The sequence below is a fragment of the Lissotriton helveticus genome, chromosome 7 (assembly GCF_964261635.1).
Source record: "Lissotriton helveticus chromosome 7, aLisHel1.1, whole genome shotgun sequence".
Lineage (NCBI taxonomy): Eukaryota > Metazoa > Chordata > Amphibia > Caudata > Salamandridae > Lissotriton > Lissotriton helveticus.
Genome location: NC_136068.1, coordinates 53,663,564 through 53,690,959, shown reverse-complemented (window position 1 = coordinate 53,690,959; position 27,396 = coordinate 53,663,564). Strand labels below are relative to the sequence as shown.

Sequence of the window (27,396 nt, the reverse complement as noted above, 5' to 3'; positions counted from 1 at the left end):
GTAAATATGATTCTTTTTTTGTAGTACCAACTTGCATATACAGAATTCCTGAGGAAGGCTAACAGCCGAAACGCGTTGAAGGGGAATTATTTCTGTATTAGTTGGAACAATTTATTTTCTGTTGGTTTTGAATTGTATAGCACCAAGTTGTATTATACACATGTAAAAAAATTATATATTTAGTTATCAAATGTTTCTAATATCTGAATCAAGTTTATAATTATAATAAAATAAAAAGAAAAATATTCACACACCAAATTTAATTAGGCATTGACTTTATTATTTTTAGCGTTCACCAGTGTGATGTAAATATATGCACATAACCCGGTGCCAATTTCTTTCTTCCTAAACGGGTCTTTCCCATAGAACAGGGTTAGATCTAGAAAATGAAGTATATGATCTAGGTAATTATTCCTCGAATTTCATGGTTCTGAATGTTCAGTCCGAGACTACTCCAGATTTGCCTGCTATTTCAATTCTACCAGTTAAAGGCGAATTATGTGTCAGAAAGAATGGTTCTATACATCTAGGACATAGTGATTGTATTACTATGGTCGAGTATAGTGACAGTGGGAAATCTATTTTCAAAGCCTCACGTCATTCTTACTTTGTGTGTGGTCAGACCGCATATGTACGTCTGCCCCTTGATTGGGATGGAACATGTTATATTGCCTTCCTACTGCCACCAGTTTTTCTAGCCCCATCTGATTATCACAGAAACACACATCTAGTACACATTAGACATAGAAGGGAGATCGAGTCCCCAATTGTCGATCAAACTGAAACTACTCTAGAACAATATCAAGACTTCAATAAAGGTTTCTTTTTCTTCATAGGTCCTGTCCAGAATAGTAAGTTAATACGTAGGTTAACCAGAACCCTTGAAGCAGTAGTGAATGAGACTACTTCCGCTCTAGGTAACTTAACTGAGGAGCAATCTGCTATGAGATTTGTCGTGCTCCAAAATCGTCTCGTCCTTGACGTCATACTGGCCGATAGGGGAGGAGCTTGTAGAGTCATCGGATCTAGTTGCTGCGTTTTCATTCCTAATAACGCACCGTCTGTTTATTCAGCTATAACCAGACTTCACAAAATTGCCCATCAGTTACACCAGAATCCAGGCACCTGGACATGGTCCGGTTGGCTCTGGAGTATCATATCTGCCTGGGGATGGAAAGTATTGTCATTCCTAGGTATAGCAGTAATGATCGTATTCAGTTGCTGCCTCTGTTTACAATGTGGCCCTGCGATTTGCGGCTTGTGTGCTACATCTTGTATTCCTAGTCCAAAATCCCGTTCCAAGAAAATTCGAGACGAGCAAATGATGCTATATGAAATGATAGATGGTATCATGAATATTGATGTTTCCTGATGGAAACGTAGGGCACAAGGAGGGAATGTGGAAAATTGAATTTTGCCATGTCATGTGTGCCTACGTGTTCCCCATCCTATATTATATGTGCATGATTAATATGCATGTATCTCCCTATGATCAGATAAAGACGCAATTACAGTTGTGTCCAACTCTAGTATGCCAGTTATCCAGTCCCCGTGAAAGCAACGTGAATTAGGCTTCCAGGCCTATGTTGCCAACGTTTTCCATTGTGCACGTTAATTCAGTGAAATGTCCCCGTTTCTAGGCCTCATGAGGGCCCGGACACCAGATTCAAGTTCCAGTCTCCTGAACCTGCTCCGAGGAGCGATACAGCCCCCACCTGCATCCCTGACCCTTCACTTACTTCCTGCCGCGCAGCGCGGTGCCCGGCCTGGCCCTGCCTGCCTGTCTGCCAAGAATATGTTATGCCTCCAGTTATCAGTCCAGCTCCTCGTCTTCGCATTCTTAAGCTAACGAACCGTATAAACAGCTTCAGCTATAGTCTAGTCTTCCTGTCTCCATGCAAGAGAATTACTGTATTAATATCCATAGAAGATTCATAGCACACGCAATACATGAAGAATATATGCATGCACCAGCTTTAGTGTCAAGTAGCCTTTACCCCGATGGCTTTTGGATTCTATCAACATGTTCTCCAAACACGAGATACCAGATATGCTATAGGTACATGTCGTCCTGACACCGCAGACTTCAGTCTCCTGTTCTAGTGCAGAAGTCAGAGCCCCCAGTTCTCCCCAGATACACGTCATAGTCCGTTTGTGCGCACCACTAGGTTAAAGGTCCCAGCTGCCCAGGTAGCCCCCTCCATGTATCCACCCATTTCATGACACTTCTGTGACGTTCTCATCACATGTCTAAGTGCACGCCCTGTGCACGCCTACTTTTCACGCCCAGGTGCTCTTATCTTACGCTTGTCACTTGTTACGCCTACTGTATGTAATGTAATTATGATGTTATAGTATATATAGCTTGTACTGTTGATGAAGCGTCGCAGCTGCCTTCGATGTCACTTTATTTCAGGCTGTCCCGATCCTGTCCCTTCCCTTATGCCTGATTAAAGCCTGATAACCTCAGATTCCTCGGATCTTGCCTCTTATTTATTGAGCTATCTGTTATTCTTAATGTATTCAAAAATAGTACCGGTAATTAATTATTTATTTACCTCAACCCCTCACCCTCACTCACCCTCAACCCCTCACCCTCACTCACCCTCAACCCCTCACCCACAACCCCTCATCCTCACTCACCCTCAACCCCTCACCCTCACTCACCCTCACTCACCCTCAATCCCTCACCCTCAACCCCTCACCCTCACCCTCACTCACCCTCACTCACCCTCACCCTCATTCACCCTCACTCACCCTCACCCTCACTCACCCTCACTCACCCTCACCCTCACTCACCCTCAACCCCTCACCCTCACCCTCACTCACCCTCAACCCCTCACCCTCACTCCCTCACCCTCACTCACCCTCACTCACCCTCACTCACCCTCACCCCCTCACCCTCACTCACCCTCAACCCCTCACCCTCACCCACCCTCAACCCCTCACTCACCCTCAACCCCCACTCACCCTCAACCCCTCACCCTCACTCACCCTCAACCCCTCACCCTCACTCACCCTCGCCCTCACTCACCCTCACCCTCACTCACCCTCACCCACCCTCACCCTCCCTCACTCACCCTCACTCACCCTCAACCCCTCACCCTCACCCTCACTCACACTCACCCTCAACCCCTCACTCACCCTCAACCCCTCACCCTCAACCCCTCACCCTCAACCCCTCACCCTCAACCCCTCACTCACCCTCACTCACCCTCAACCCCTCACCCTCACTCACCCTCAACCCCTCACCCTCACCCTCACTCACCCTCAACCCCTCACCCTCACTCACCCTCACCCTCACTCACCCTCAACCCCTCACCCTCACTCACCCTCACTCACCCTCACTCACCCTCAACCCCTCACCCTCAACCCCTCACCCTCAACCCCTCACCCTCACTCACCCTCAACCCCTCACACTCCCTCACCCTCACTCACCCTCAAACCCTCACCCTCAACCCCTCACTCACCCTCAACCCCTTATTCACCCTCACTCTCACTCACCCTCAACCCCTCACCCTCACTCACCCTCAACCCCTCACCCTCACTCACCCTCACCCTCACTCACCCTCAACCCCTCACTCACCCTCAACCCCTCACCCTCACTCACCCTCAACCCCTCACCCTCACTCACCCTCAACCCCTCACCCTCACTCACCCTCAACCACTCACCCTCAATCCCTCACTCACCCTCACTCTCACTCACCCTCACTCACCCTCAACCCCTCACTCACCCTCACTCACCCTCACCCTCACTCACCCTCAACCCCTCACCCTCACTCACCCTCAACCCCTCACCCTCACCCACCCTCACCCTCAACCCCTCACCCTCACTCACCCTCAACCCCCACTCACCCTCAACCCCTCACCCTCACTCACCCTCAACCCCTCACCCTCACTCACCCTCACTCACCCTCACTCACCCTCACCCTCACTCACCCTCACTCACCCTCACCCACCCTCACCCTCACTCACCCTCACTCACCCCCACCCTCACTCACCCTCACCCACCCTCACCCTTACTCACCCTCAACCCCTCACCCTCACTCACCCTCAACCCCTCACTCACCCTCAACCCCTCACCCTCACTCACCCTCAACCCCTCACCCTCAACCCCTCACTCACCCTCACTCTCACTCACCCTCAACCCCTCACCCTCACTCACCCTCACCCTCACTCACCCTCAACCCCTCACTCACCCTCAACCCCTCACCCTCACTCACCCTCACCCTCACTCACCCTCACCCTCAACCCCTCACCCTCACTCACCCTCAACCCCTCACCCTCACTCACCCTCAACCCCTCACCCTCACTCACCCTCACTCACCCTCAACCCCTCACCCTCACTCACCCTCACCCTCACTCACCCTCAACCCCTCACCCTCACTCACCCTCAACCCCTCACTCACCCTCACTCACCCTCACTCACCCTCACTCACCCTCACCCTCACTCACCCTCACTCACCCTCACCCCTCACTCACCCTCACCCTCACTCACCCTCAACCCCTCACCCTCACTCACCCTCAACCCCTCACCCTCACTCACCCTCACTCACCCTCAACCCCTCACCCTCACTCACCCTCACCCTCACTCACCCTCAACCCCTCACCCTCACTCACCCTCAACCCCTCACTCACCCTCACTCACCCTCACTCACCCTCACCCTCACTCACCCTCACTCACCCTCACCCCCTCACTCACCCTCAACCCCTCACCCTCAACCACTCACCCTCAACCCCTTACTCACCCTCACTCTCACTCACCCTCACTCACCCTCAACCCCTCACCCTCCCTCACCCTCAAACCCTCAACCTCAACCCCTTACTCACCCTCACTCTCACTCACCCTCAACCCCTCACTCACCCTCACCCTCACTCACCCTCAACCCCTCACCCTCACTCACCCTCAACCCCTCACCCTCACTCACCCTCACCCTCACTCACCCTCAACCCCTCACCCTCACTCACCCTCACCCTCACTCACCCTCAACCCCTCACCCTCACTCACCCTCAACCCCTCACCCTCAACCACTCACCCTCAACCCCTCACTCACCCTCACTCTCACTCACCCTCAACCCCTCACCCTCACTCACCCTCACTCACCCTCACCCTCACTCACCCTCAACCCCTCACTCACCCTCAACCCCTCACCCTCACTCACCCTCAACCCCTCACCCTCACTCACCCTCAACCCCTCACCCTCACTCACCCTCAACCCCTCACTCACCCTCAACCCCCACTCACCCTCAACCCCTCACCCACCCTCACCCCTCACCCTCACTCACCCTCACTCACCCTCACCCTCACTCACCCTCACCCACCCTCACCCTCACTCACCCTCACTCACCCTCACTCACCCCCACCCTCACTCACCCTCACTCACCCTCACTCAACCCCTCACCCTCACTCACCCTCACCCTCACCCTCACTCACCCTCAACCCCTCACCCTCACTCACCCTCACCCTCACTCACCCTCAACCCCTCACTCACCCTCACTCACCCTCAACCCCTCACCCTCACTCACCCTCACCCTCACTCACCCTCACCCTCAACCCCTCACCCTCACTCACCCTCAACCCCTCACCCTCACTCACCCTCAACCCCTCACCCTCACTCACCCTCACTCACCCTCACTCACCCTCAACCCCTCACCCTCACCCTCACTCACCCAACCCCTCACCCTCACCTCACCCTCAACCCCTCACTCACCCTCACTCACCCTCACTCACCCTCACTCACCCTCACCCACCCTCACCCTCACTCACCCTCACCCTCACTCACCCTCACCCCCTCACTCACCCTCAACCCCTCACCCTCAACCACTCACCCTCAACCCCTTACTCACCCTCACTCTCACTCACCCTCACTCACCCTCAACCCCTCACCCTCCCTCACCCTCAAACCCTCAACCTCAACCCCTTACTCACCCTCACTCTCACTCACTCACCCCTCAACCCCTCCACCCTCACCCTCACTCACCCTCAACCCCTCATCCTCACTCACCCTCAACCCCTCACTCACCCTCACCCTCACTCACCCTCAACCCCTCACCCTCACTCACCCTCACCTCACTCACCCTCAACCCCTCACCCTCACTCACCCTCAACCCCTCACCCTCAACCACTCACCCTCAACCCCTCACTCACCTCACTCTCACTCACCCTCAACCCCTCACCCTCACTCACCCTCACTCACCCTCACTCACCCTCACTCACCCTCACCCTCACTCACCCTCAACCCCTCACCCTCACTCACCCTCAACCCCTCACCCTCACTCACCCTCAACCCCTCACCCTCACTCACCCTCAACCCCTCACCCTCACTCACCCTCAACCCCTCACCCCCACTCACCCTCAACCCCCACTCACCCTCAACCCCTCACCCACCCCTCAACCCCTCACCCACCCTCACTCACCCTCACTCACCCTCACCCTCACTCACCCTCACCCACCCACACCTCACTCACCCTCACTCACCCCCACCCTCACTCACCCTCACTCACCCTCACTCAACCCCTCACCCTCACTCACCCTCAACCCCTCACCCTCACTCACCCTCAACGCCTCACCTCACTCACCCTCAACCCCTCACCCTCAACCCCTCACTCACCCTCACTCTCACTCACCCTCAACCCCTCACCCTCACTCACCCTCAACCCCTCACCCTCACTCACCCTCAACCCCTCACCCTCACTCACCCTCACTCACCCTCAACCCCTCACCCTCAACCCCCCACCCTCACTCACCCTCAACCCTCACCCACCCTCAACCCCTCACCCTCAACCCATCACCTCTCTCACCCCACTCACCCTCAACCCCTCACCCTCACTCACCCTCAACCCCTCACCCTCACTCACCCTCACTCACCCTCACCCTCACTCACCCTCACCCACCCTCACTCACCCTCACTCACCCTCAACCCCTCACCCTCACTCACCCTCAACCCCTCACCCTCACTCACCCTCAACCACTCACCCTCAACCCCTTACTCACCCTCACTCCCACCCTCACTCACCCTCAACCCCTCACCCTCCCTCACCCTCAAACCCTCACCCTCAACCCTCACCCTCACTCACCCCAACCCCTACTCACCCTCACTCTCACTCACCCTCAACCCCTCACCCTCACCCTCACTCACCCTCACCCTCACTCACCCTCAACCCCTCACCCTCAACCCATCACCCTCACTCACCCTCACCCCACTCACCCTCAACCCCTCACCCTCACTCACCCTCAACCCCTCACCCTCACTCACCCTCACTCACACCACTCACCCTCACCCTCACTCACACCCACTCACCCTCACTCACCCTCACCCACCCTCACCCTCACTCACCCTCACTCACCCTCACCCCCCTCACCCTCACTCACCCTCCCCACTCACCCTCAACCCCTTACTCACCCTCACTCCACTCACCCTCACTCACCCTCAACCCCTCACCCTTCCTCACCCTCAAACCCTCACCCTCCCTCACCCTCACACCCTCACCCCTACTCACCCCATCTCACTCACCCTCAACCCCTCACCCTCACTCACCCCTCAACCCTCACTCTCACTCACCCTCACCCTCACTCACCCTCACCCCTCACCCTCACTCACCCTCACCCTCACTCACCCTCAACCCCTCACCCTCACTCACCCTCAACCCCTCACCCTCACTCACCCCTCATCCACTCACCCTCAACCCCTCACTCACCCTCAGTCTCACTCACCCTCAACCCCTCACCCTCACTCACCCTCACCCCCTCACCCTCACTCACCCTCAACCCCTCACCCTCACTCACCCTCAACCCCTCACCCTCACTCACCCTCAACCCCTCACCCTCACTCACCCTCAACCCCTCACCCTCACTCACCCTCAACCCCTCACCCACCCTCACCCTCAACCCCTCACCCTCACTCACCCTCACCCCCACTCACCTCAACCCCTCACCCTCACTCACCCTCAACCCCTCACCCTCACTCACCCTCAACCCCTCACCTTCACTCACCCTCACTCACCCTCACCCTCACTCACCCTCACTCACCCTCACCCTCACTCACCCTCACTCACCCTCACCCACCCTCACCCTCACTCAACCTCACTCACCCCACCCTCACTCACCCTCACCCTCACTCACCCTCAACCCCTCACCCTCACTCACCCTCAACCCCTCACCCTCACTCACCCTCAACCCCTCACCCTCACTCACCCTCACCCCGCGCCCTCACTCTCCCCTCACCCTCAACCCCTCACTCACCCTCACTCTCACTCACCCTCACTCACCCTCTACACACCCCTCACCCCTCACCCCACTCACCCTCACTCACCCTCACCCTCACTCACCCTCACTCACCCTCACTCACCCTCACCCCCTCACCCCACCCTCACTCACCCTCAACCCTCACTCACCCTCAAACCCCTCACCCTCACTCACCCTCAACCCCTCACCCTCACTCACCCTCAACCCCTCGCCCTCAACCCCTCACCCTCAACCCCTCACTCACCCTCACTCTCACTCACCCTTACTCACCCTCAACCCCTCACCCTCACTCACCCTCACCCTCACTCACCCTCACCCTCACTCACCCTCACCCTCACTCACCCTCAACCCCTCACCCTCACCCTCACTCACCCTCAACCCCTCACTCACCCTCAACCCCTCACCCTCACTCACCCTCACTCACCCTCAACCCCTCACCCTCAACCCCTCACCCTCACTCACACTCACCCTCAACCCCTCACCCTCACTCACCCTCAACCCCTCACCCTCACTCACCCTCACTCACCCTCACCCTCACTCACCCTCACCCTCACTCACCCTCAACCCCTCACTCACCCTCACCCTCACTCACCCTCAACCACTCACCCTCAACCCCTTACTCACTCTCACTCACCCTCAACCCCTCACCCTCACTCACCCTCACCCTCACTCACCCTCACCCTCACTCACCCTCACTCACCCTCAACCCCTCACCCTCACTCACCCTCACCCTCACTCACCCTCAACCCCTCACCCTCACTCACCCTCACCCTCACTCACCCTCAAACCCTCACCCGCACTCACCCTCAACCCCTCACCCTCACTCACCCTCAACCACTCACCCTCAACCCCTCACTCACCCTCACTCTCACTCACCCTCACTCACCCTCAACCCCTCACCCTCACCCTCACTCACCCTCACCCCCTCACCCACCCTCAACCCCTCACCCTCACAACACATATTGTGTTACAATAGGTGTCACATTTGCGAAAGATAAAACTATTGGCATTGTAAATAACAAAGCTATTAATTTCGCTATTTTCAAAACAAGCACATAAATAAAAAATGTGTCCTTTACAATACCAATAGCTCAAACTTTCCTAATGCGAGACCTATTGCATTGCTGTGCTTCTCTCCCCTGCTGCACTCTCCTGCTCTCTAGAGATGTGGCCTAACGACCAGAGCTGCCATCTAAGTGACGTAAATACAAAACATGTTGCATTCCAAATGCTATAGGTGTCACATTCGCGAAAGTTATAACTATTGGCATTGTAAATGACAAAGCCATCAATTTAGCAATTTTAAAAACCAACAAATAAATAAAATATGTCATTTACAAGACCAATAACTCCAACTTTTCTAATCCGAGACCTATTGCATTTCCAATGCTTGTTCTTTACTGTTTTGTATTGATATAATGGATGTAATACTGATTCATATTGACTCTACTGAGAATCTCGGCTGTATCGACTATATATGGTTGTTGATACAATAAAAATTTGTTTTGAATTTTTTTCATAAAATGTAGTTTGTAATTTTACGTGATTTTGCTGTTTAAAAAAAATATTATTAGCTATTTATAATGTTGCAGTGGGTTGTTGGTATTGTAGGGGGATAGGGTGGGAAGTTATTTAAATTAGAAATATTTTAATTAATGGTAATTTGTTTTGTATTGTTGAGTACATTTGTTATTGAATAATTGTGTAAATTGCTTAATTGTATTATTTTTCGGATTTGAAATTGTAATTAAAATTTGTATTTGAGATGTATTATTAGCAATATTAACTTAAGCTTTAGTATGTCATACTATATATAAGTGTGTGTGTATGTTTATATAAATATAGATTTATACATCGTATTAAATGGCAGAATTTATTTACTTACATCATATTAATTGTATAATATTTTACATTTACTACTTTCAAATTTATAAATAGTAGTTAAACCTTTTGTTGCCTGTTTATGGATCATATTACTGTCAGCTATGTCTTTTTTTTCAATATTTCTGTTATTTCCATTAAAAGTTTAGGCCCATGATATTGTCGTAGTCGATTCAGAACTCTTTACAAATCAAGCAGGAGGAGGTTTGAAAGTGGGATAGTTAGAGCATCAGGCCAGCTCAGCCGAGTCAGCATAGTAGCTAGCAGTTCCAGCATAAGGAAATGGAGTAGAGCTGGCCAATTATTTTTCCATTGCCTGGGCAAACCTGCCTTTTCCAGCACCTGTTTCCGTTTAGCCTAGAGTGGAAAAAAAGCGTGAGTAGTCTGGTGGTACCTGTATCGATCCACAACCTGATGCAAGATTACTTACCTGCTCATCCCGTCATGGACAGAACATGATGGCATGAGCGTGCAGGCACAAGGGGCTCCTGAAGCCAAGGTTCTCACCACAGAGACCTTTTTCGGTTTAGGGTCAGTGGACTCAGTATAGAAAATTCAGTAGATCGGATGCACTACATCCACCTTCCACTGGTTTGTTGTCTAAGTATATGATTTCCTTTCATAAGTCGACTTATACTCATCTCCTAAGGTAAGTATGCGTGGGGTTAAGAATAGTTAAAATATACTTACCTCAGGATGTAGTGATAGGAGATAGCCTGTAAGTGGTATTATTGTAGGTCAATTCTGTTAATATCTAAAGAGCAACATACAACTGTTTAGCCTGAACATGAGTGTTTTTTCTGTGTTACGGAGCAAATAATCTGCCCTTTTTTCTAGTTCATTTGAGAAGTCCATGTTGGCATTTTTTAGCCACACTCCACTGTGTTGGCATAATGAAAAACATTTATTGGAAAATCAGATGGATCTAGTAGACCATTTCACTACACCAAAGCTGTTTGCTGATGCTGTGCGGCCTCAGCAAATTTTTAAAAGAGATGCAAAGGTGTCACTGCTGTTGCTGGTTGCGTCCCTCTGTAAGCACGTCCATGCATTAAGACATATGCTTGTGCATGCATTGCATTACAAGTATGTGCACACATGTGTCAATGTGAATGCAACCTCCTACAGAATGACACAGGCACCATTTTCTTTGTTTTTGGCGACCAATGTTAGATTGTGGACACCATTTAGGTCAGTAAATTAAAAAAACGTAAGTGCGCAAGAGTGCTTTTTTGTAGCATAGTTACCAGCAGAATATGGCAGCTGACAGTCGCTTTAATAGCATGCTAGTTGGAGGAGGAGAAGACAAGTAACAAGAAGTAGTGGTGTGACAGTAAAAATATAGACTGGTGGGCCACCGAAGGGAAAAGGGGCACACGAGAGAGACAGCAACATGGAGAGTGGGTGACAGGGATTGGCAAAAGAGAGGCACATGAGCAAGAAAGCAGCACAGGAGGGAGAGAGCAACACATAACAAGGTGGCATGGAGGAGGAGCCTAGCTCGCGACCGAGATGGCCGCGCTTTAGCTCGGCTCCGTTCGCCCGCCTGTGTTTTTCACATTTATCCTGCATTTATCCTGCCCCGGGAAGCCCTCCTTGCTGTGTGGTACTACTACGACGCACTGCAGGCACTTACCACTTGTTTCGGTTGTCCTGGCTGCTGTGGGTCCGGTGCAGTGCCCCCGACCATTCCCGGGACTCGAGAGCGGACTGGCCTGATTCTTCGTCCCGGCTCCTGGGCCGGATGCAGCCTGCGGGCTTGCCCTTCGGGGCGCACTGGAGGTGATTGGAAGGGCCGCTGTTCGTGTGAGCCGGAGGTTCCTGGCTGAGAGACTCCTGTGTGGCGGCAGCCTTGGATGGTGACGCTGCCCTTCTTTATTGGGGTTCCTCGTGTGTTCAGCTTCCTCCCCCTTTGTTCTCCGGTCCGGCCATTTTGTTCTTTGCCGCCCGGACTCGGAGATCGGGACTGGCGACATTGGGGGGCCGGCGAATCCCCTTCTTCTGGTGGCCCCCCTTCCTGTCCGGGGTGTTCTTCTGCCTGTCGGCGGGACTTCATCTGCTTGACTGCCGCCCCGGCGGAGGTTGTTGGCCGCGCGGCCTGTTCGGGCTCTCAAGATGGCGACCAGCCCCATTTGTTTGGGCCGGGCCCGGACGAGCACTGGGGGCCCGCCGCAAGGCCCGGGTGTCGGATACTGTGAAGGTTTTCCTGCACTTAAGGGGATCTTACACATCCTGCTATCCTGGCGGCTCTCGGTGGCCGCGCCACTCCTGGCTCTGGAGACGGTTCCTCACTGCGGGCCTCCCGGGCCCCCACGACCGGATGAGGCATTGATATCGCGGGGTGTGGCTGGTACTCTCCTGGCGGACTCGGTCCCGGCTGCCGCCCCGGAGGTGCGTAACCTGATGGCGCCTTCTCCTCCTGTGCTGCCTCCTCTGCCCTTGGCCCGGGAGCTGGATTTTGTTTTGCCGGACTTTCATGATTCTCCTGGTCCCTCTCAATCACCACTGCCCGATGACGTCTCCTGTGCCGGCCCGGATGGGTCGGTTTTTATGGATATATCCTTGGAACTGTGCCTGCATCGTTTGCTACATTCTGTGATTTTCCTGGATCTTCCGTGCTTTTCTTCCTGTGACTTTTTTGGACTGCCGTTGGACTCTCCTGCTGCCTGCCTTCTGTTCTTTCTGGCAGGGTCCTCGTTGGATCGGACCCTTATTGCTTTGGATAAAAAGGGTCAGGGCTGATGAAAACTGACTCTTATATGCGGTAGCTCATGAACGGCTTGGATGATCTCTGTGTCCTGATATGGTTCGGTGTAACTGATTAGTGCTCCTGGACTTTGGCCTGATACTCTTTGGCTTCCCGAGGACTTGGACCTTTAACCCGGGCGGGTGGATGGGTGCGTTTACTCCTGTCTTTGGCCCTCCCCCGTGTGTATGTTTGTATGTCTTTACTCCCTTCTTTCCTTCCCTTCCTTCCCCCCCTTTTTTTTTTGTCTTTTAATTCCAACTTTTCTTGCTCCACTATATTTCGGGTTCTACTTAGGGCGACAGGCACGCTGCGGGGGGGGTAGGCCGTAGCCTTCTGCAGGGGTGCAGGGTGGGCTTAAGGGTGGGTGGGGGGGGTCTGTTTGTGTCGGGGGGTCTTTTTCCCCCCTTATTTTCCCCCTTTTTTGTTCTATGGCTCTTGTGTATTCACTTTTTCGGGACTCTGTCACCTCGTGTCTCCCCCGGGGGTTTTCTGTCCTTCTTCCGGTGTGTGGCTGATTGTGGTTCGCTGCCTATTCTGGTATCGTGTTTCTGTTACATCGCATGCCGGTCTTATTGACCTGTTTTTCCCCCTGGGGGTGCATGGTCTGGCGGGTGTTCCTTTTGTTGTCTTTTTCTCCCTCTTTCCCTTCCTCCTTTATGGAGGTTCCCTCTTTCCGTTGGGGTGCGTATTGCGTAGTCTTTGTGATGGGGCTTTTTGACCACGTCTTCTTTGTTCGGGTAGGGGCGGAGGTGAGTGAGCTCGATTGACTGTTGCCACTGTCGCTATTTGATGGCCTGATTCTGTTTCTGTCCTTTGCTAGATTTGATTATATGGTTTCATTTTCTTACGTTGTGTCTATAAAATGGCGGCTTGCCACGGTCCCTCCCTTGTACTCTCATATACGGCCCGTTATTCCTTTGGTCCCCTCCCCGTGCTAGAAAATTAACCTTTATTATCCTGCTCTTGCTGAACGCTCGATGGTTTTTATTGCTTCACCAGTGCTCCTGATGTTATATCCTGTGCAGATCTTCTTTTTGTATGCTGGTTATTTGACCATTCTGTTCTGGCCAGCCCGTGGGGTTGTAGGCCAGTATTTGTGAGCTTTCATTGTTCAATAAAGGTTTTAAAAAAAAAACAAAAAAAAAAAAAAAAAAAAACAAGGTGGCATGGTCTTTTTGGCACAGAGAGAAGCACGCAAAGGAAAGCACTAGAAAACATATCACTCTCAAGGATGGATTTAAGAAAAAAAAAAAGGGGGGGTATATTACCAAGGGGGGCGATAGGCAATCATCGCCGATTTAGCGGCCGTTTTCGGCCGCTAAGGGGTGATAATTCTATCGCACTATTAGCAAGCTGTCGCTAACTGATGTTAGCGACAGCTTTTAGGCGATAGCGAGCAGTTTGGGGCTTACTTTGCATGTCAGCGATGTTTATCGCTAATGACATGCAAAGTGGGCGTACCCAACCAGTTAGCGACTGAAAGCAGTAGCTAACGTCGCTATTGCCTATTAGCAAGGCAGGCTTAGCGTTGGAAATATTCACGCTAAGCGCGAATATCTCCAAATACTAACACCTGCCCAGACCAGTTCTTAGCAATGTTATCCAATGGGAGGTGGATGCTAAGAGCATTTCGTCGCTAATGCGTGAATATCGCTGTATTCTCAGCGATATTCTCGCATTTAGCCGCCATCGCTGGATATTTTAGCACAATGGAGAAAAACGTTGCTAATAGCATGTTTTTTCCGCTAACATATCCAGCGATAGGCAGCGATAAAACAATCGTCGATGTGCCTATTTAGCGATAAATATCGCTACTTGTTGGTAATATGCCCCGAAGTTCCCTGTAAGTGAGCAGTAATGGGATACAAGACAGCCAGTCAAAAGGATGGTGAAGAGGCTGTCCTCCGGAAGAGGGAGAAGAAAGAGAAGAGGAAGGAAAGCCCTGGAATAAGTAGCAGGCAAATGAGAATGACAAAGCCACCAATGAAAATAGTGAGCAGACTGTAAGCCCATTGTAAATTCATGTTACATCCCACAGAAAGTCGTTCATAACCAGACAGCTAACAGTAGACCTGAAAAGGAGGATTGGGGCATTTTCAATTTTTGGCAAAAGCGTTTTCCCAACACTAGAGCTTCAGTTCTCCTGCAGCCTGTGGATTTTACTGAACAGTGTGGTTACAGGACTTTTCAGAATCTTCAGAAGTCAGCTTCCAGCTCCATAGTTAGAGGGCAAGAGTTCCCCCATCTCCCCCCACACACCAGCGCCTTGAGGTCCTCACGGGTGGGTAGCGTGCTTCAAAACCCCTGATTGATTGATGAGTTTCAGAGAAAGGTTCAAGAGGAATGGTACAGAGAAAAATGCCTAAAGTATAAATGGCACTCAATTTATAATTATTATTTAAACCCATTAGAAAGACGACTCTTAGTGGTTCCTGAAGCCGTAAAAGGAAGTAGAGTAATGTCATCTACTGATAATGTGTCCAAAATCTAGGCTGTAAACCACGGTTCTGTGATCGCTGCCCAAAACTTGGCTGAAATGCTTTCCATTTCAAATCTACTGTGCCTGAGCCGTGTTGCCCAAACTGGATAAAAATGCATGAAAGATATTGTAACATTGTGCCAGATCCATCAGGCCATTAACAGAATGCTGTGTCCAGGCCTGTTAGTTGTGAGGACCAGTAAGCATGTGCACAACAGTGTTGCTAACAATAACATAGTACCCACCTTCAATGGTACTCCGCAGGGATGCCAAGGGGGTGTCTGTTGATGCCCATCCTTCTCTAATACGCAAGTCCTACTTATCGCGCCTCTTGAATTAGTGAAAAGAAATACAAAGATATCAGCTTGTGGTATCCGCTTTAGCAAGAGTGGAGTGAAGATTGTGGAGCTAGCCATAGGAGAAGGTCCTTTTTTGCCAAGTGGTACACTTTGACAGTTGACACCATGGTCAGGCAGCTAGGGCAAAGCTGACAACGCACCAATTTAGGACTTAAATGGACATGCTGAGTGAGCCTAGTAATGTGTGTCCATCACCCAAGGCCCCATTTCTGGGGGGGTGTGTCCAACCGCTGAAGATGGCAGACGCACATCTCTAGTGCTCCCACTGGGTGCCCGGAAAACCATACACCATCTACACCATCTGACATGATCCATGTCCTAAGGGGGAGTTGTACCACTATCCCTGTGTGGGGACACCCTCCTTATACACTCAGAAGCACTTAGGACCAAATTGTTTACAGCGCAGGTTGGCGCAAGAATTCCGACTGACCAACTGCATGGAAGACGGCCCAGCAGCCGCACGGCATGGCTGTAGCAATTTCTGCCCTCCACTGGACTTGCCCTAGCCGGCGCTAGTGGTACACTGGGAGTCTCGCCACTCATGAAGGACCTTCACTAGTTTTCTTGCCCGTGCTGCCCTGGACAATAAAGTAGCTGGGCAAACTCTCTGGGGCCCAGCAGCAGCAACCTGTATGAGAGAGGCCTGTGGCATGGGCTTCCACAGACGCCGATCGCAGTCAGCAGGAAGACCGACCCAGGGGATTCACCTTGTTTGGCAGCGGGCTCACTGGGGGTCCTCTCTGATTTTTTCATTCTGCTGCCCTGGGCTGTAGAGCAGCTCGGCGGACATTCGGGGACCCACATGCAGCATGAGGATTCCGGCCCGGGGATTCGGTTTATTCTGCAACAGACTCGCCATGTGTCATACTGGGAGTGGTAGTTCACACCTGCTGACCCCCTCCCTTGCCTGAACGGCAGTCCTGTTTGGGCATGCTCCTGCTGATAACATCACTGACAATACAGGTGAGCCTGGCCAGATTGGTCACAGGGATAGGATCAACGGTGTTGTGTGGCCCTGCCAGGCCTTTGACCTCTCCTGCACCTTTGTACTTCTTACTAAACACGTCCCCGCTGAGCAGCTTCCTCCTATTCTTGTGGGATCAGGGCATTGCGGTGCTCAGGATCTCTCACGACCTGAAGCGTATAGATGCTGTCATTTTGGGCCCACTTTCATCCCCCCTGGATGAACCACCGATTTGGTGGGGATCTTCTCCATTGTTTGCCACTAATAAGAGTTCTACTATCAGTAGTGTGTGCAGCATACTAATTCACCCTGACAGGACTTTCTGACATTTGAGGACCATTCCCTAATGCATAAGCCTGGCACACCGTGGACTCAATATATTATATTTCTAACAACTCTCTACAGTAGTCCTTGAGTCTCCCACAGCACTTACTACCATTCGACATGGGCCGCACCAAATCTACAAGGTCATCGTCCCATCCAGGCCAGGGGACGTCTCAACTTAACCTTTCTGATGGCTCCTAAACCCAAACGCTGGTGGGTTGCATTTCACCCATAGCATTGGATCCTCCTCCTGACAAACTGGACATTATCCTCAAAAAAATCAGTGACTCTAGAGCAGCCATTGAACACCGCATTGGTACACAGGCGACGGACTTAGGCCTGCTAAGAAATGAGCACTGTAGGTTATCAGATAAGGTTAAGTTGGCTGAAACATCCTTAACTACGCCAGCCCCCGAACAAGCATCACAGTGTGCCACTATAGATGTCTTCTGTCAATAACTTACCATCCTGCAAGACAGAGTGGAGGATGCCTAAGGCCAGGCATGCCTTAATAATGTACGCATCATTGGAATTCCGGAGGGGGTGGAATGGTCCAAAGCCACGTTGTTTATTGAACAATGGTTGAAGATGGAGGTTGCCCCGCAGGAATTCTCTACCTCGTTTACAGTGGAAAGAGCAACTACGGTGCCAGTACATCACCCTCCCCTGGAGGCACCACCGAGACATATAGTTGCACACATTCTCAATTTCAGAGACTGAGATGTGGTCCTACAGAAGGCAAGAGAAAACGCCCTAAAAATTATGGACAATATCAACATGTCTCTCTGTCTGGATTACACCTTGGCAGTCCAGTACCAATGGGCGTCCTTCCTGCATGCCAAAAAACAACTCAAGAAGGAGGGACTCACCTATGCACTGATATTCCCAGCCCCATTGAGGGTCGTCATTGAGCAACGTACTCTGTTTTTTGTCACCCCAGAGGCTGTATGGTACTGGTTGGACCAGCATTACCCTAATGCATGTCATCATCCTCCAGTGGAGCAATCATCTCAGGGGGCGCTTTCCAAGTTATGCTGACCTGGCGTCGCCCCCACCATGACAACTACAGCGGTTCCCTCCTCAGAACAAGCCCCGTAGAGCAGATGGGCCGTGATTGCAACAATGTCTTCTATTCGAACACAACAGCTGCTGCTCCCATTGAGTTCTTCAGTGAGTGCAGCTTCTGGCTGGGACTCCAACGCCAGCATGGCTCTGTTTCTCTCCGGGACACCACAAACAGCAGACAATGTGATTTAATCCTTATGTTGCTGTAATTGTCACCACTCTTACTGGTAATTCAAATGGCCATCCTCTGCTGTGCTTTGGTGAAGGATCTTGCCTTCTAGGGGTGCCGCCACCCCCTAGACTGTGGTGCACACCGAGTGGGTCCCTGTACCTCATGCAAACTTTGATTTATTTTCTTTGATTCAAGTCTGTTATTTCGCTGTGTTACCTCAATATCTTTTTACACTACACACATAGAGGTGGGCTCCACCCCTTTCCCTCCCTTGCACTGCTCTTCATGGGAAGATGTTGACTAGGAATGATTTGCTGACCCCCTTCCGCCTTGCCTCACAGGCATATATATTTCTTTATTTGTACATTAATGTGTTTAGCTTACCTCATATGAAATTAGCTTTGCATGGTTGTTTTGAGGCATATATGCAACGGTACCTTCCTCTACCTGTGCCGACTCAGAGTCCCTGTTTCACCTCGGGACCTTGTTTGCCTACCCCCAAAGCAGTTGCACACATTATTAACTTGTTCTTGGGAGGGACATGGCCAGCAAGATGGCTAAGCGGCAGCACTAAACACGCTCTACGGCCCCGAAAGTAAGATCCTTCTGCGTCCTGGCACCCGAGTTCCCAGGGTCTGATTGGTAAGGCGGGCACTAGGGCAATGGCCGAGGGGCCAGTATCCGAGTTCCCGCTGTGGGCTGCTTTTTGGGGAGCCTGGGGGCCGATTTGGCGGTGTTGTGCGGATGCCGCCGGCGGCCTATTGGGTGCCAGAGTTACCTTTCTGGAGGCAGATGGTTGTCCATTACCTCCCTTTTATAAACGGGCATAGGTGTCACTCCCTTTCTCTCGTTGGGCTGGCCCATTAATGTATGCATATTGAGCAGGGCAGGGGGCCCGAGCAGAAGTGGCATTCTGTTGTTTTCAGGTGTGTTTCATCAGTGTGAACTATCCGTGCATTTTTGATATCTAAGTAAAGTTAAGAAAACGTGCCTCTGTCAGAGACACCCCCTTTTTTTATGAAACTTTGCTGAAGTAGTGTTTAGCAAAAAGGCAATATGCAAATGTGGGCCACTTTTCTTTACTGACCATGGCTTTGAGTGTCAGCCCCCCCCCCACATTGGAAGTGTGTCTGTACTGACAGCTTTGTAGATTGTCTGCCCCCAACGTTTACACTCACCCTGGCCCCCCTTCTCCTGCTGCTGCACTGGACAGCCTTGGGAAGATGGCAGATGAGACGTGGATGGGCCACCCACCCTGCGGCGGAGCGTGAGATCAAGTTGGTGGTGCACCTTCACCCATAGAGTACTATTGGTCTGGACTGCGCTCCTGTACCCGCATCAGTGCCTGATATAGTTCCATGGGTGGCCCTCCTACATGCTTGAGATCCCTTACTGGGTGAGACGATGCTTGAGTCTCAGTCACCACTTCTGGATTCTTGGATGCCTGCCGGCACAGGAGAACCAGTTGGCATGGCCCCAAAGTCCGCTGATGCCTGAGGCAGCAATGAGAGGCCATAGGCTGAGTGGTGTGGGCGGAGGGGCCTGGTTGGTGGAGGTAGGTAACTGCTGCATCACATACAACAGGCATACACCCCATCGCAATACGGGCAAGGAGAGACTGACAAGGGGCACCCAACAAATGAAAATGGGCCAATTTACTGCCCAGTGTGCGAGTGGAGGACTGTAGTCTGTGGTAGGTAAAGCACTACGGGGTACTAACAAACTATAGGGTGCTCAGATCCTGGCGGGCAATGAGGCTTCAGTGCCTGCGGCACAGGTAAAAATGGAGTGTTTGGTGCTCAATGTGATTCTACTTGGGACTGACCTGCGTAAAATGTCTGAAAGATCAGTGGAAATGGAGAGCCAGGTCACTGAGATGCCAGCTGATGGCCGCAGTGACTGGGTTTGAAGCTCACTATAGTAAAATGGAGGCACGGCTAGAGGTTGCAGAGGGGTGCTCCCATAGGTGTAATCTCAGGTTCTTGAGATTCCGTGAGGGCGCTGAGGGTGGTAAACTGGAGGTCTTCCTGGAGGAGAGGATTAAAGCAGTGCTCTCGATTGCAAGCCTGTCGAAGTTCTTCGCAGTGGAGAGAGCGCATAGATCCGTGGCCCTATCACTGCAGCCAGGAGCTCGTCCCAGACTGTCATAGCTAAGTTCCTCACCTACAGTGACTGTGATGAAGTCCTACAGATGGCCCGAAAACAGGGAGACCCGAAGTTTCTGAACCACATCATACACCACGGCTGTCCTCCAACTGCAGAAACAGTCCTTCAGTGGCGTCAAGCAAATGCTGAAAGGAATGGGATTAACATACATGTTGCTGCATCCCGCCAAATTGAAAATTGCCCTCCTGTACAGATTCCGATCTGCTGGCCGATCCCCGCCGATCGGCAAGGGATACTGCAGCGGCCTGATGTGCACAGTAGCGCAGATCCTCCGACTTAGACGGAGGGCTTAAACCACAGTCTCTTTGAATGGATACAGGGACTTCATGTGTAGGGGTCGACGCCGGACAAGGTATTGTGTAAAGACAAGATTAGCAGTAACTTTATTGTACAGTTAATAAAAACTCACAATTTTTTTAAAATACACAGCTTAAAAAGTATATATCAAATATAAAAGTGATTATCAAAGAATAAAATTTGTCGATCGCCATATTTTGCGATAGTATATAAAGTTCATGTTTCCAATATACTTTTTAATGTTGTTTATATGAACTGCAGTCCCAGAATTATGCTCTAGTGCTCTGTCTGCCTGTTAGTCTGCTTACTCATTTTGCTTTTTCTTGAGTCTTTCCGTCGCTGCATCAAAGAATTTTGAGAGACGGCAGTTTAATTGGGTCTCCTGCGGGTTAAAACATAATTTGACTGCCTGTCTGCAGGTTCTGGTACCCTTCTGATTCCATATTGCACGTAGTAAAGATCTCCTTTTATCCAATAAGCCTGGACAAATACATATTATATGGGTTAAATCTTCAGATCCAATTCCACAAAGACGGCAAGTCTGATCATCTTGATTCCTTTTCCATGGTGCCAGATGAGGGAGGATTGGTAAGATACCGAGGCGCAGCTTTAGAAATGTTTCTTTTGTCTTCTGTTTGAATCCATGATCCAAATAAGCTTGGGGCTTAAGTGTTTTATAGTAGTTTAGGACTGTCCATCCCTGTGCCCTGTTAGCGATATTATTTTTGTTACTTTGCTTACTACCTTTTTGAAGCTCTTATGATCTAGTGGTGTGTCCCAGAGATCAGTCAATTCGAGTCTTTCCAATGATTCCATCAGATACTCTCTGGCAAGTGATCGTTCTCGTCGTTGCAGCTCAATCCAAAGATGGGCATTTAAGGTACCTTGCTCTGCGTTTTTGATCTTGTGCCAGCATTTTATGTAACTGCCCCTTCTTTCCACTGTTTGCTTTTGAAGACCGAATTTGAGGCGTATTTGGGCTGGAGATACATAGCTGGGTAGCTGAAAGATGGATCAGTAGGTTTTGCTGATCACTTTATCGAGGATCGGCGCATCTTTTCCAAGAGTTGATTTGCTCCCATATGTCAGCGTAGGTTGAAGACGAGCTCTTAAAACTTGTAGAAGCGGGTCGAGCGTACAATCAGGCAGTACTTTCTTCAGGGGCTTCATCGCAAGATAACTCATGGTACCTTTTCGATGCAGCGTCTCTAATTGAGGTTTAAACGAGCCTCTGCTGTCTAATAGGACCCCAAGATACTTATAGCTTGTTGCATGGTCCAGTTTCTGCCCATCCAAATACCAGCTGGCTGTTCTTCCTAGCCTTCTTGTAATTCACAGACATAGTTCTTGTTTTTGTTAAATTGATAATTAGTCCTTTGCGCTGAGAGAATGAGCTGGTAGTGTTTAGAAGGTGCTGGAGACCAATTGGAGTCCGGCTTATTAGGACCAGGTTGTCAGCGTATAGGAGATTGGACAGCGTGATTTCTCCCAATCGAGGAGAAAAGACAAGGGCACTTGCCGCCCTGATGCAGAGCTGAATGTTTGGAATGGATCGTGGGGAATCTTGGGGTCACTGGACTATCGATGTGTTCTGCTGAAAGGGGTGGAGCGGGACATAAGGGCAGCATCACACACAGGACCTGGATGAACACTGGTTGGCTTGACCTCGCCCCCTCTCTCTGTTTTCTGTCTTTTATTCCTACTGATGCTTCTTGCACCAAAAGCTCACCCCTTTTTTGCGGGAGACTAACAAATATTACATCAGTTCGGGAATATGGCTCACAAGTGTGTCATGTCGTATTTTCACTTTCTAGAGAACCTTGTCACACAGCCTGCAGTGGCAGTCTGTATGAGTTTGCTGCTGGTTTCCCTTAGAGTGGCACTTGATATGCTTCAGCACTTAGGGGCCTTCTTTAGTACCTATGCCCTAGGTACCAGAGGTACCACTTACTAGGGACTTACAGAGGTGCTAAAGGCCTGGTCACTTGGGGGATCAAATTACCAGTTATCTTGTTTTGGGAAAGAACACTGGCACCAGGGACTTGGTTAGCGAGATCCCAGTGCACCTCAGTCAAAGGTGCATGAAATGCCAGGCAAAAAGTGGGGAGACTACGGCAACAAAAACCCAGTTTCCTACATTGACTACAAGAGTAACTAAAGTAAATAGCCTACATTGACGCTGATTTTCCTACCATTATAACTTACATGGTGACTTCGTTGTCACTCTTTTGCAGAAGCAAGTTGATGAGAATTTGTTAAGTTGTTCTCAGGTCAGGAACTCTGTCCTTCCTGTTATTAATGAGAGTGGCAAGCCAATGACATGATTCTTGGCCTACTGTAAGTAGCCCAACCTGCTAGGAGTTTCCATCTTTAGGGACACACAAACTTACATATACGTGGTCGGAGGCTGATACCTGAACATAGGACAGTGTTCATACCTGTCAGTGAGGAATGACGTTCCTCACCTCGTCCTTTCACAATACTTTTCACTTAACATCAATGCTCATCTGATGTTACCTTGATCTAACAAGCCTTGGTCACTCCGGCAACCCCCAGAGGATAAACATTCCACTAGACCTATTGTGGCTAGGTGACAGGGCCACTGATGCTGCACTTTAATTGACACTCTCAACATACATTTTATAACAGACGTCACCTTTGCTGCCCCTGTGGTTTTGTTCAAACAAATATGCTATTCTGCAAATTCCATCAGACAGATTTACCCTCCAGTTATTTTTGTAAGAAGACAGTTTTATTAACAGTATTTTAGTTGGGGATCATCAGTAGTTTTGGAGAAGACCCTGCATTGGGTAAACGGAAGGCAGTTTCGATAGAACATTGTATGTACAGCTTATTTCAAGTATACACAACACATCGGGTAATGTATATAGAGGACAATATGTTGGTAATATTCCATGCATTTTGGTGCCTTTAGAGTGTGGAGTTTACTCCAGGGGGCAGATTTACAAGAAAATAATGCAGCGCCGTGCTGCAAGTCATTTTACTGGGCCGTGCTGCTGTAGTTTCGAAGCACAGGGATGCAACATATTTGCAATATGTTGCATCTGTGCTTTCCCCTGTGCAGGCGCACAAACTGCTGCCATGTACCGGCACAGGCAGCCCTGCAGCATGGTGCAAGGATGTCTGTGTCGTGGGGAGATTGCTTTTGTGCAGGAAAGGGGCACCTTCATGCACAAAACAATCAATTGAGGCGGTTTCCTCCTTCAATGCATTCTGTAGAATGAAGCACGCATTGCAAGAGGAAAAAAATGAGGAGAAATGAAAACATTTCTCCTCGTTGCGCCTTGATGTAATTTCCAGGTTTGCGATTGTTCGTAAATCTGAAAATGTATCAGAGGACATGGGTGTGGCATTGGAACACCCACAACAACACCCATGTCATGGGCCTAACACACAATGTGTTGCGTGAAAAGGGGTGATATTTACAAGCACAGGTAAAGCCACGCAGGGTGGCTTTACGTGTGCTTCTAAATATCAAGCAGCAGGTTGTGCCGCCGCTGCGTCACGCAACGTGGAGCACCAGTGGCGCATGGGGCTTGTGAATAAGCCCCCAGGTATCCATTTCCGGACGGGCGTTATCAGTGATTATTCCTGAATCGTCAAGACTAGTGCCCTTAACCCTTGGTAGCAACATCTATCGCCGTCAAATAGAAGCAGCTTTGTCGCTTCTGGGCAGATTGAAGCTCAATTTTTTCAACTGTGATTGGATACACAACACCCTAAAGTGATCCAGAGGTGTCTAGTTGAGTATTCGATTCCTAGAAATACAAACATTATATTGGACCCTAGGATTAAGGTCTACAAAATATCTTGCAAAACAAATCATTGTCCTGAGGATGGTCTAAGGGACTAACGCCACAAAGACCGAAACGTCGACAGTTCCAGCAACTCCCCAAGAAGTAGCCCTTAGCAAATTTTTTTATGCTTCGTTAATTATTGCTTTATAATTAGTTAGGAGTTGTTGTAGGTGATGACATATAGTCTCAGATTGATTTTGTATATATGTACATGACTTCCTTTGCTGATATTCCCCTTCCTTTTTCTTTTCTGTACCCTGTTCAAGTTAAGATGATGAAAAACAGATAAAATTAATTTTTTGATACCAAATAGGATTCACCGTGTGCTCTTTCTCTCTCCTGTAAATCATTTGCGTTGATTTTGTCCTGGTGGACACTTTCAAGTTTGTTCTTTATTGACTTACTTTAAACTGTCTAAATTGGAATAATAATTGTTACATAAACGAAATCCCTTGTAGACACTATTTACTTTGAGATTCTAAATATCAAGCAGCAGGTTGTGCCGCCACTGCGTCACGCAACGTGGCGCACCAGTGGCTCATGGGGCTTGTGAATAAGCCCCCAGGTATCTATGATGGAGGCCTGTTTGTGCAGAACATGAGCAGTAATTTATCAAAAGACAGCTGGAGTGGTATTTTGTGCAGTTCATACTACTCATAGCCGTTGCTTGGATGAAGGAAGCTGAAAGTGCTATCCTTAGTTATGTGGCCCATGGCACTTTGTGGCCGGAAATGATGTGGTGTTCTGGCTCTTCTGACTATGGGATATGGAGTTCCTTCTGTGATTGGCGTACCATTACTTAATGTTGCACCACTGCAAAACATTGATTGATACTAATCTTCCTCTCTTAGCTCCTGGCCTCATGGCCTAGATATCCCTCTGATTGCACCTTTCCCCTTTCTCATTCCAGAGAGTCTGGGACAGCTACAGTCCCTGTCACCGTCCCTGACACCATCACAGATTGGGTTGCCGGTACCTTCTGTGTGGCAGATATCGGTTTTGGGATGTCTTCCCCAGTGACGCTGAGGGCTTTCAAGCCTTTCTTCGCGGAGCTCTCACTGCCATACTCCGTGGTGCGGGACGAGACCTTCACCCTCAAGGCCAGCGTCTTCAACTATATGAAGGAGTCCATAAAGGCGAGTACCTAGAGAGCAGGTCGGAGCGAAGTGGCCAAGTCCTGAGACCTCGATGGGGATTTCACAGAGATACATCTTCTTGTGCAAACGAGGCACCTAATATTTTATCAGGCACGGGATGGACTGATGGGCGTGCTCCAGTAAAGGTGACTGTCAGTAGCGGCAAGGATTACCGACAGGGCTATTCACCAACATCTGTTGGTTGGTGTTCATATTGAATATGTATAATATTTCAGGGTCATTTTTGTCAAATGCCCCTTTTTTAGTTCCTTTCTTCCAATTGTTTAATAAATAGGTCTCAATGTTATTCTGGGAAGGACAGTTTAGTTTTTTCAATGTTTTGAAGAACAGTAGATTTATCTTTGGCAATGTTGTCCAATATCCCTAAGAGATATCTTGGGCCCCTTTCTGCACATTCAAGGGGAATTAATCAACTATTGAATTAAAGGCAAGTTGGTTGCTAGTTGCCAGAAAGTGAAAAAATATTAAAGGTCATCTAAAAATCAATGTGGCAGAAAGATGACAAACTTAGTACTTTAGCTGATCTTTAGTAAAAGATGCAGCAGTTGGGGGCAACTAGAGAATGTGAAGACTTATGTGATGTGTTGGTCCCGTGCAGATCCAGATACATCTTTTGAAATCAGAGGAGTTCAAGGTGGAAGCCCATCCTAAAAGCGAGTACACCTCCTGTCTCGGTCCCAGCGAAGGGAAGACATTCTCTTGGTCGGTCACAGCGATGAAGCTGGGTAATGCTACTTCTTGCTTCAGTGTTTGTTCTTTTCTTCTGCTGTTTATTCCTTTCCTCCATTCTCACATCTTTTAATTTTCTCCTTTTTCCTCTTCTGTTTTCCTTCATTTTCTTCCTTCCTTCATTCCTTACTGCTTTCTTCTTTATCATTGTTCTTTTTTTCTTTCAGCTAAAGTCTTCATCTCTTCGTTAAATCATTTAATTCCTCAGACGTTCTTTGCAAGCAGTTGCTTCTCATCTCTTAATTCCCTCTCATTCGTACCCTCCCCATCTTATTTCCCTAAATCATCCTTCTCACCTTCCACTTCCTCCATCCTGATCCCCTTCATCCTCTTAAGTCAGTCCATCGCCTCTCTTCATTTCACACTCACTTTAAGTTTCCTCTGATCAAACCAAGCCCAATTTATCATTACCATTTTCCCCACCGAATTAATTAATCTTTTTAATCTCCTGCCTTTGTCCCTTGTTGCTTTTTCCCTCCATGCATCATTCTGAGGGTTATCAGGCAGCATTAACACCCCCACGGAATGGTGGCTGAAGAGCCCACTGATTTATATTGGCCAGACCGCCACCATTTACAGCCGCGTCAACATGGAGACGCAGTGCCATGCTAAGCACGGTGGTGTTTGTAGGAACTGGCTGCCGGTGACCCTGCTGCCATGGGCACCTAGAATGAGGGTACCGCTAATCTATGTCCAGTAGGAACATATAGGGGATTTCCTATTCTTTATCAAATGTCATTTAATTCAATTCAAAATGCAGCACAGACTGAAAACTATTTACAGGAAAAACCTGAACAGATTTGCCCTGTCTCAAGATAGCCTTAAATGGGGAGAAGGATTATCTCATTCTCCAAAGTCAAAGTTAGTTTGTTTTAGCGCCCGAATCTCGTTGTCGCATCTGGAGTCTTCAAGTAACGTAATCCTATAGATTATGATTGTGTCTCAAACAGCTACTTAAATTGATTGCAACTGAAAGTTAGTCATCACTTGC

At 49.7% G+C, this 27,396-nt stretch overlaps 1 protein-coding gene across 1 annotated transcript in view; it reads left to right on the top strand.

The window, feature by feature from the left end:
- LOC144768019 (alpha-2-macroglobulin-like protein 1) overlaps positions 1–27,396 on the top strand; it is a 325,643-nt gene that overhangs the window by 204,672 nt on the left and 93,575 nt on the right. Inside the window, 2 exon segments of the mRNA XM_078651415.1 lie at positions 25,430–25,645; positions 26,247–26,401. Of these exon segments, the coding sequence (XP_078507541.1) occupies positions 25,430–25,645; positions 26,247–26,401 (371 nt within the window).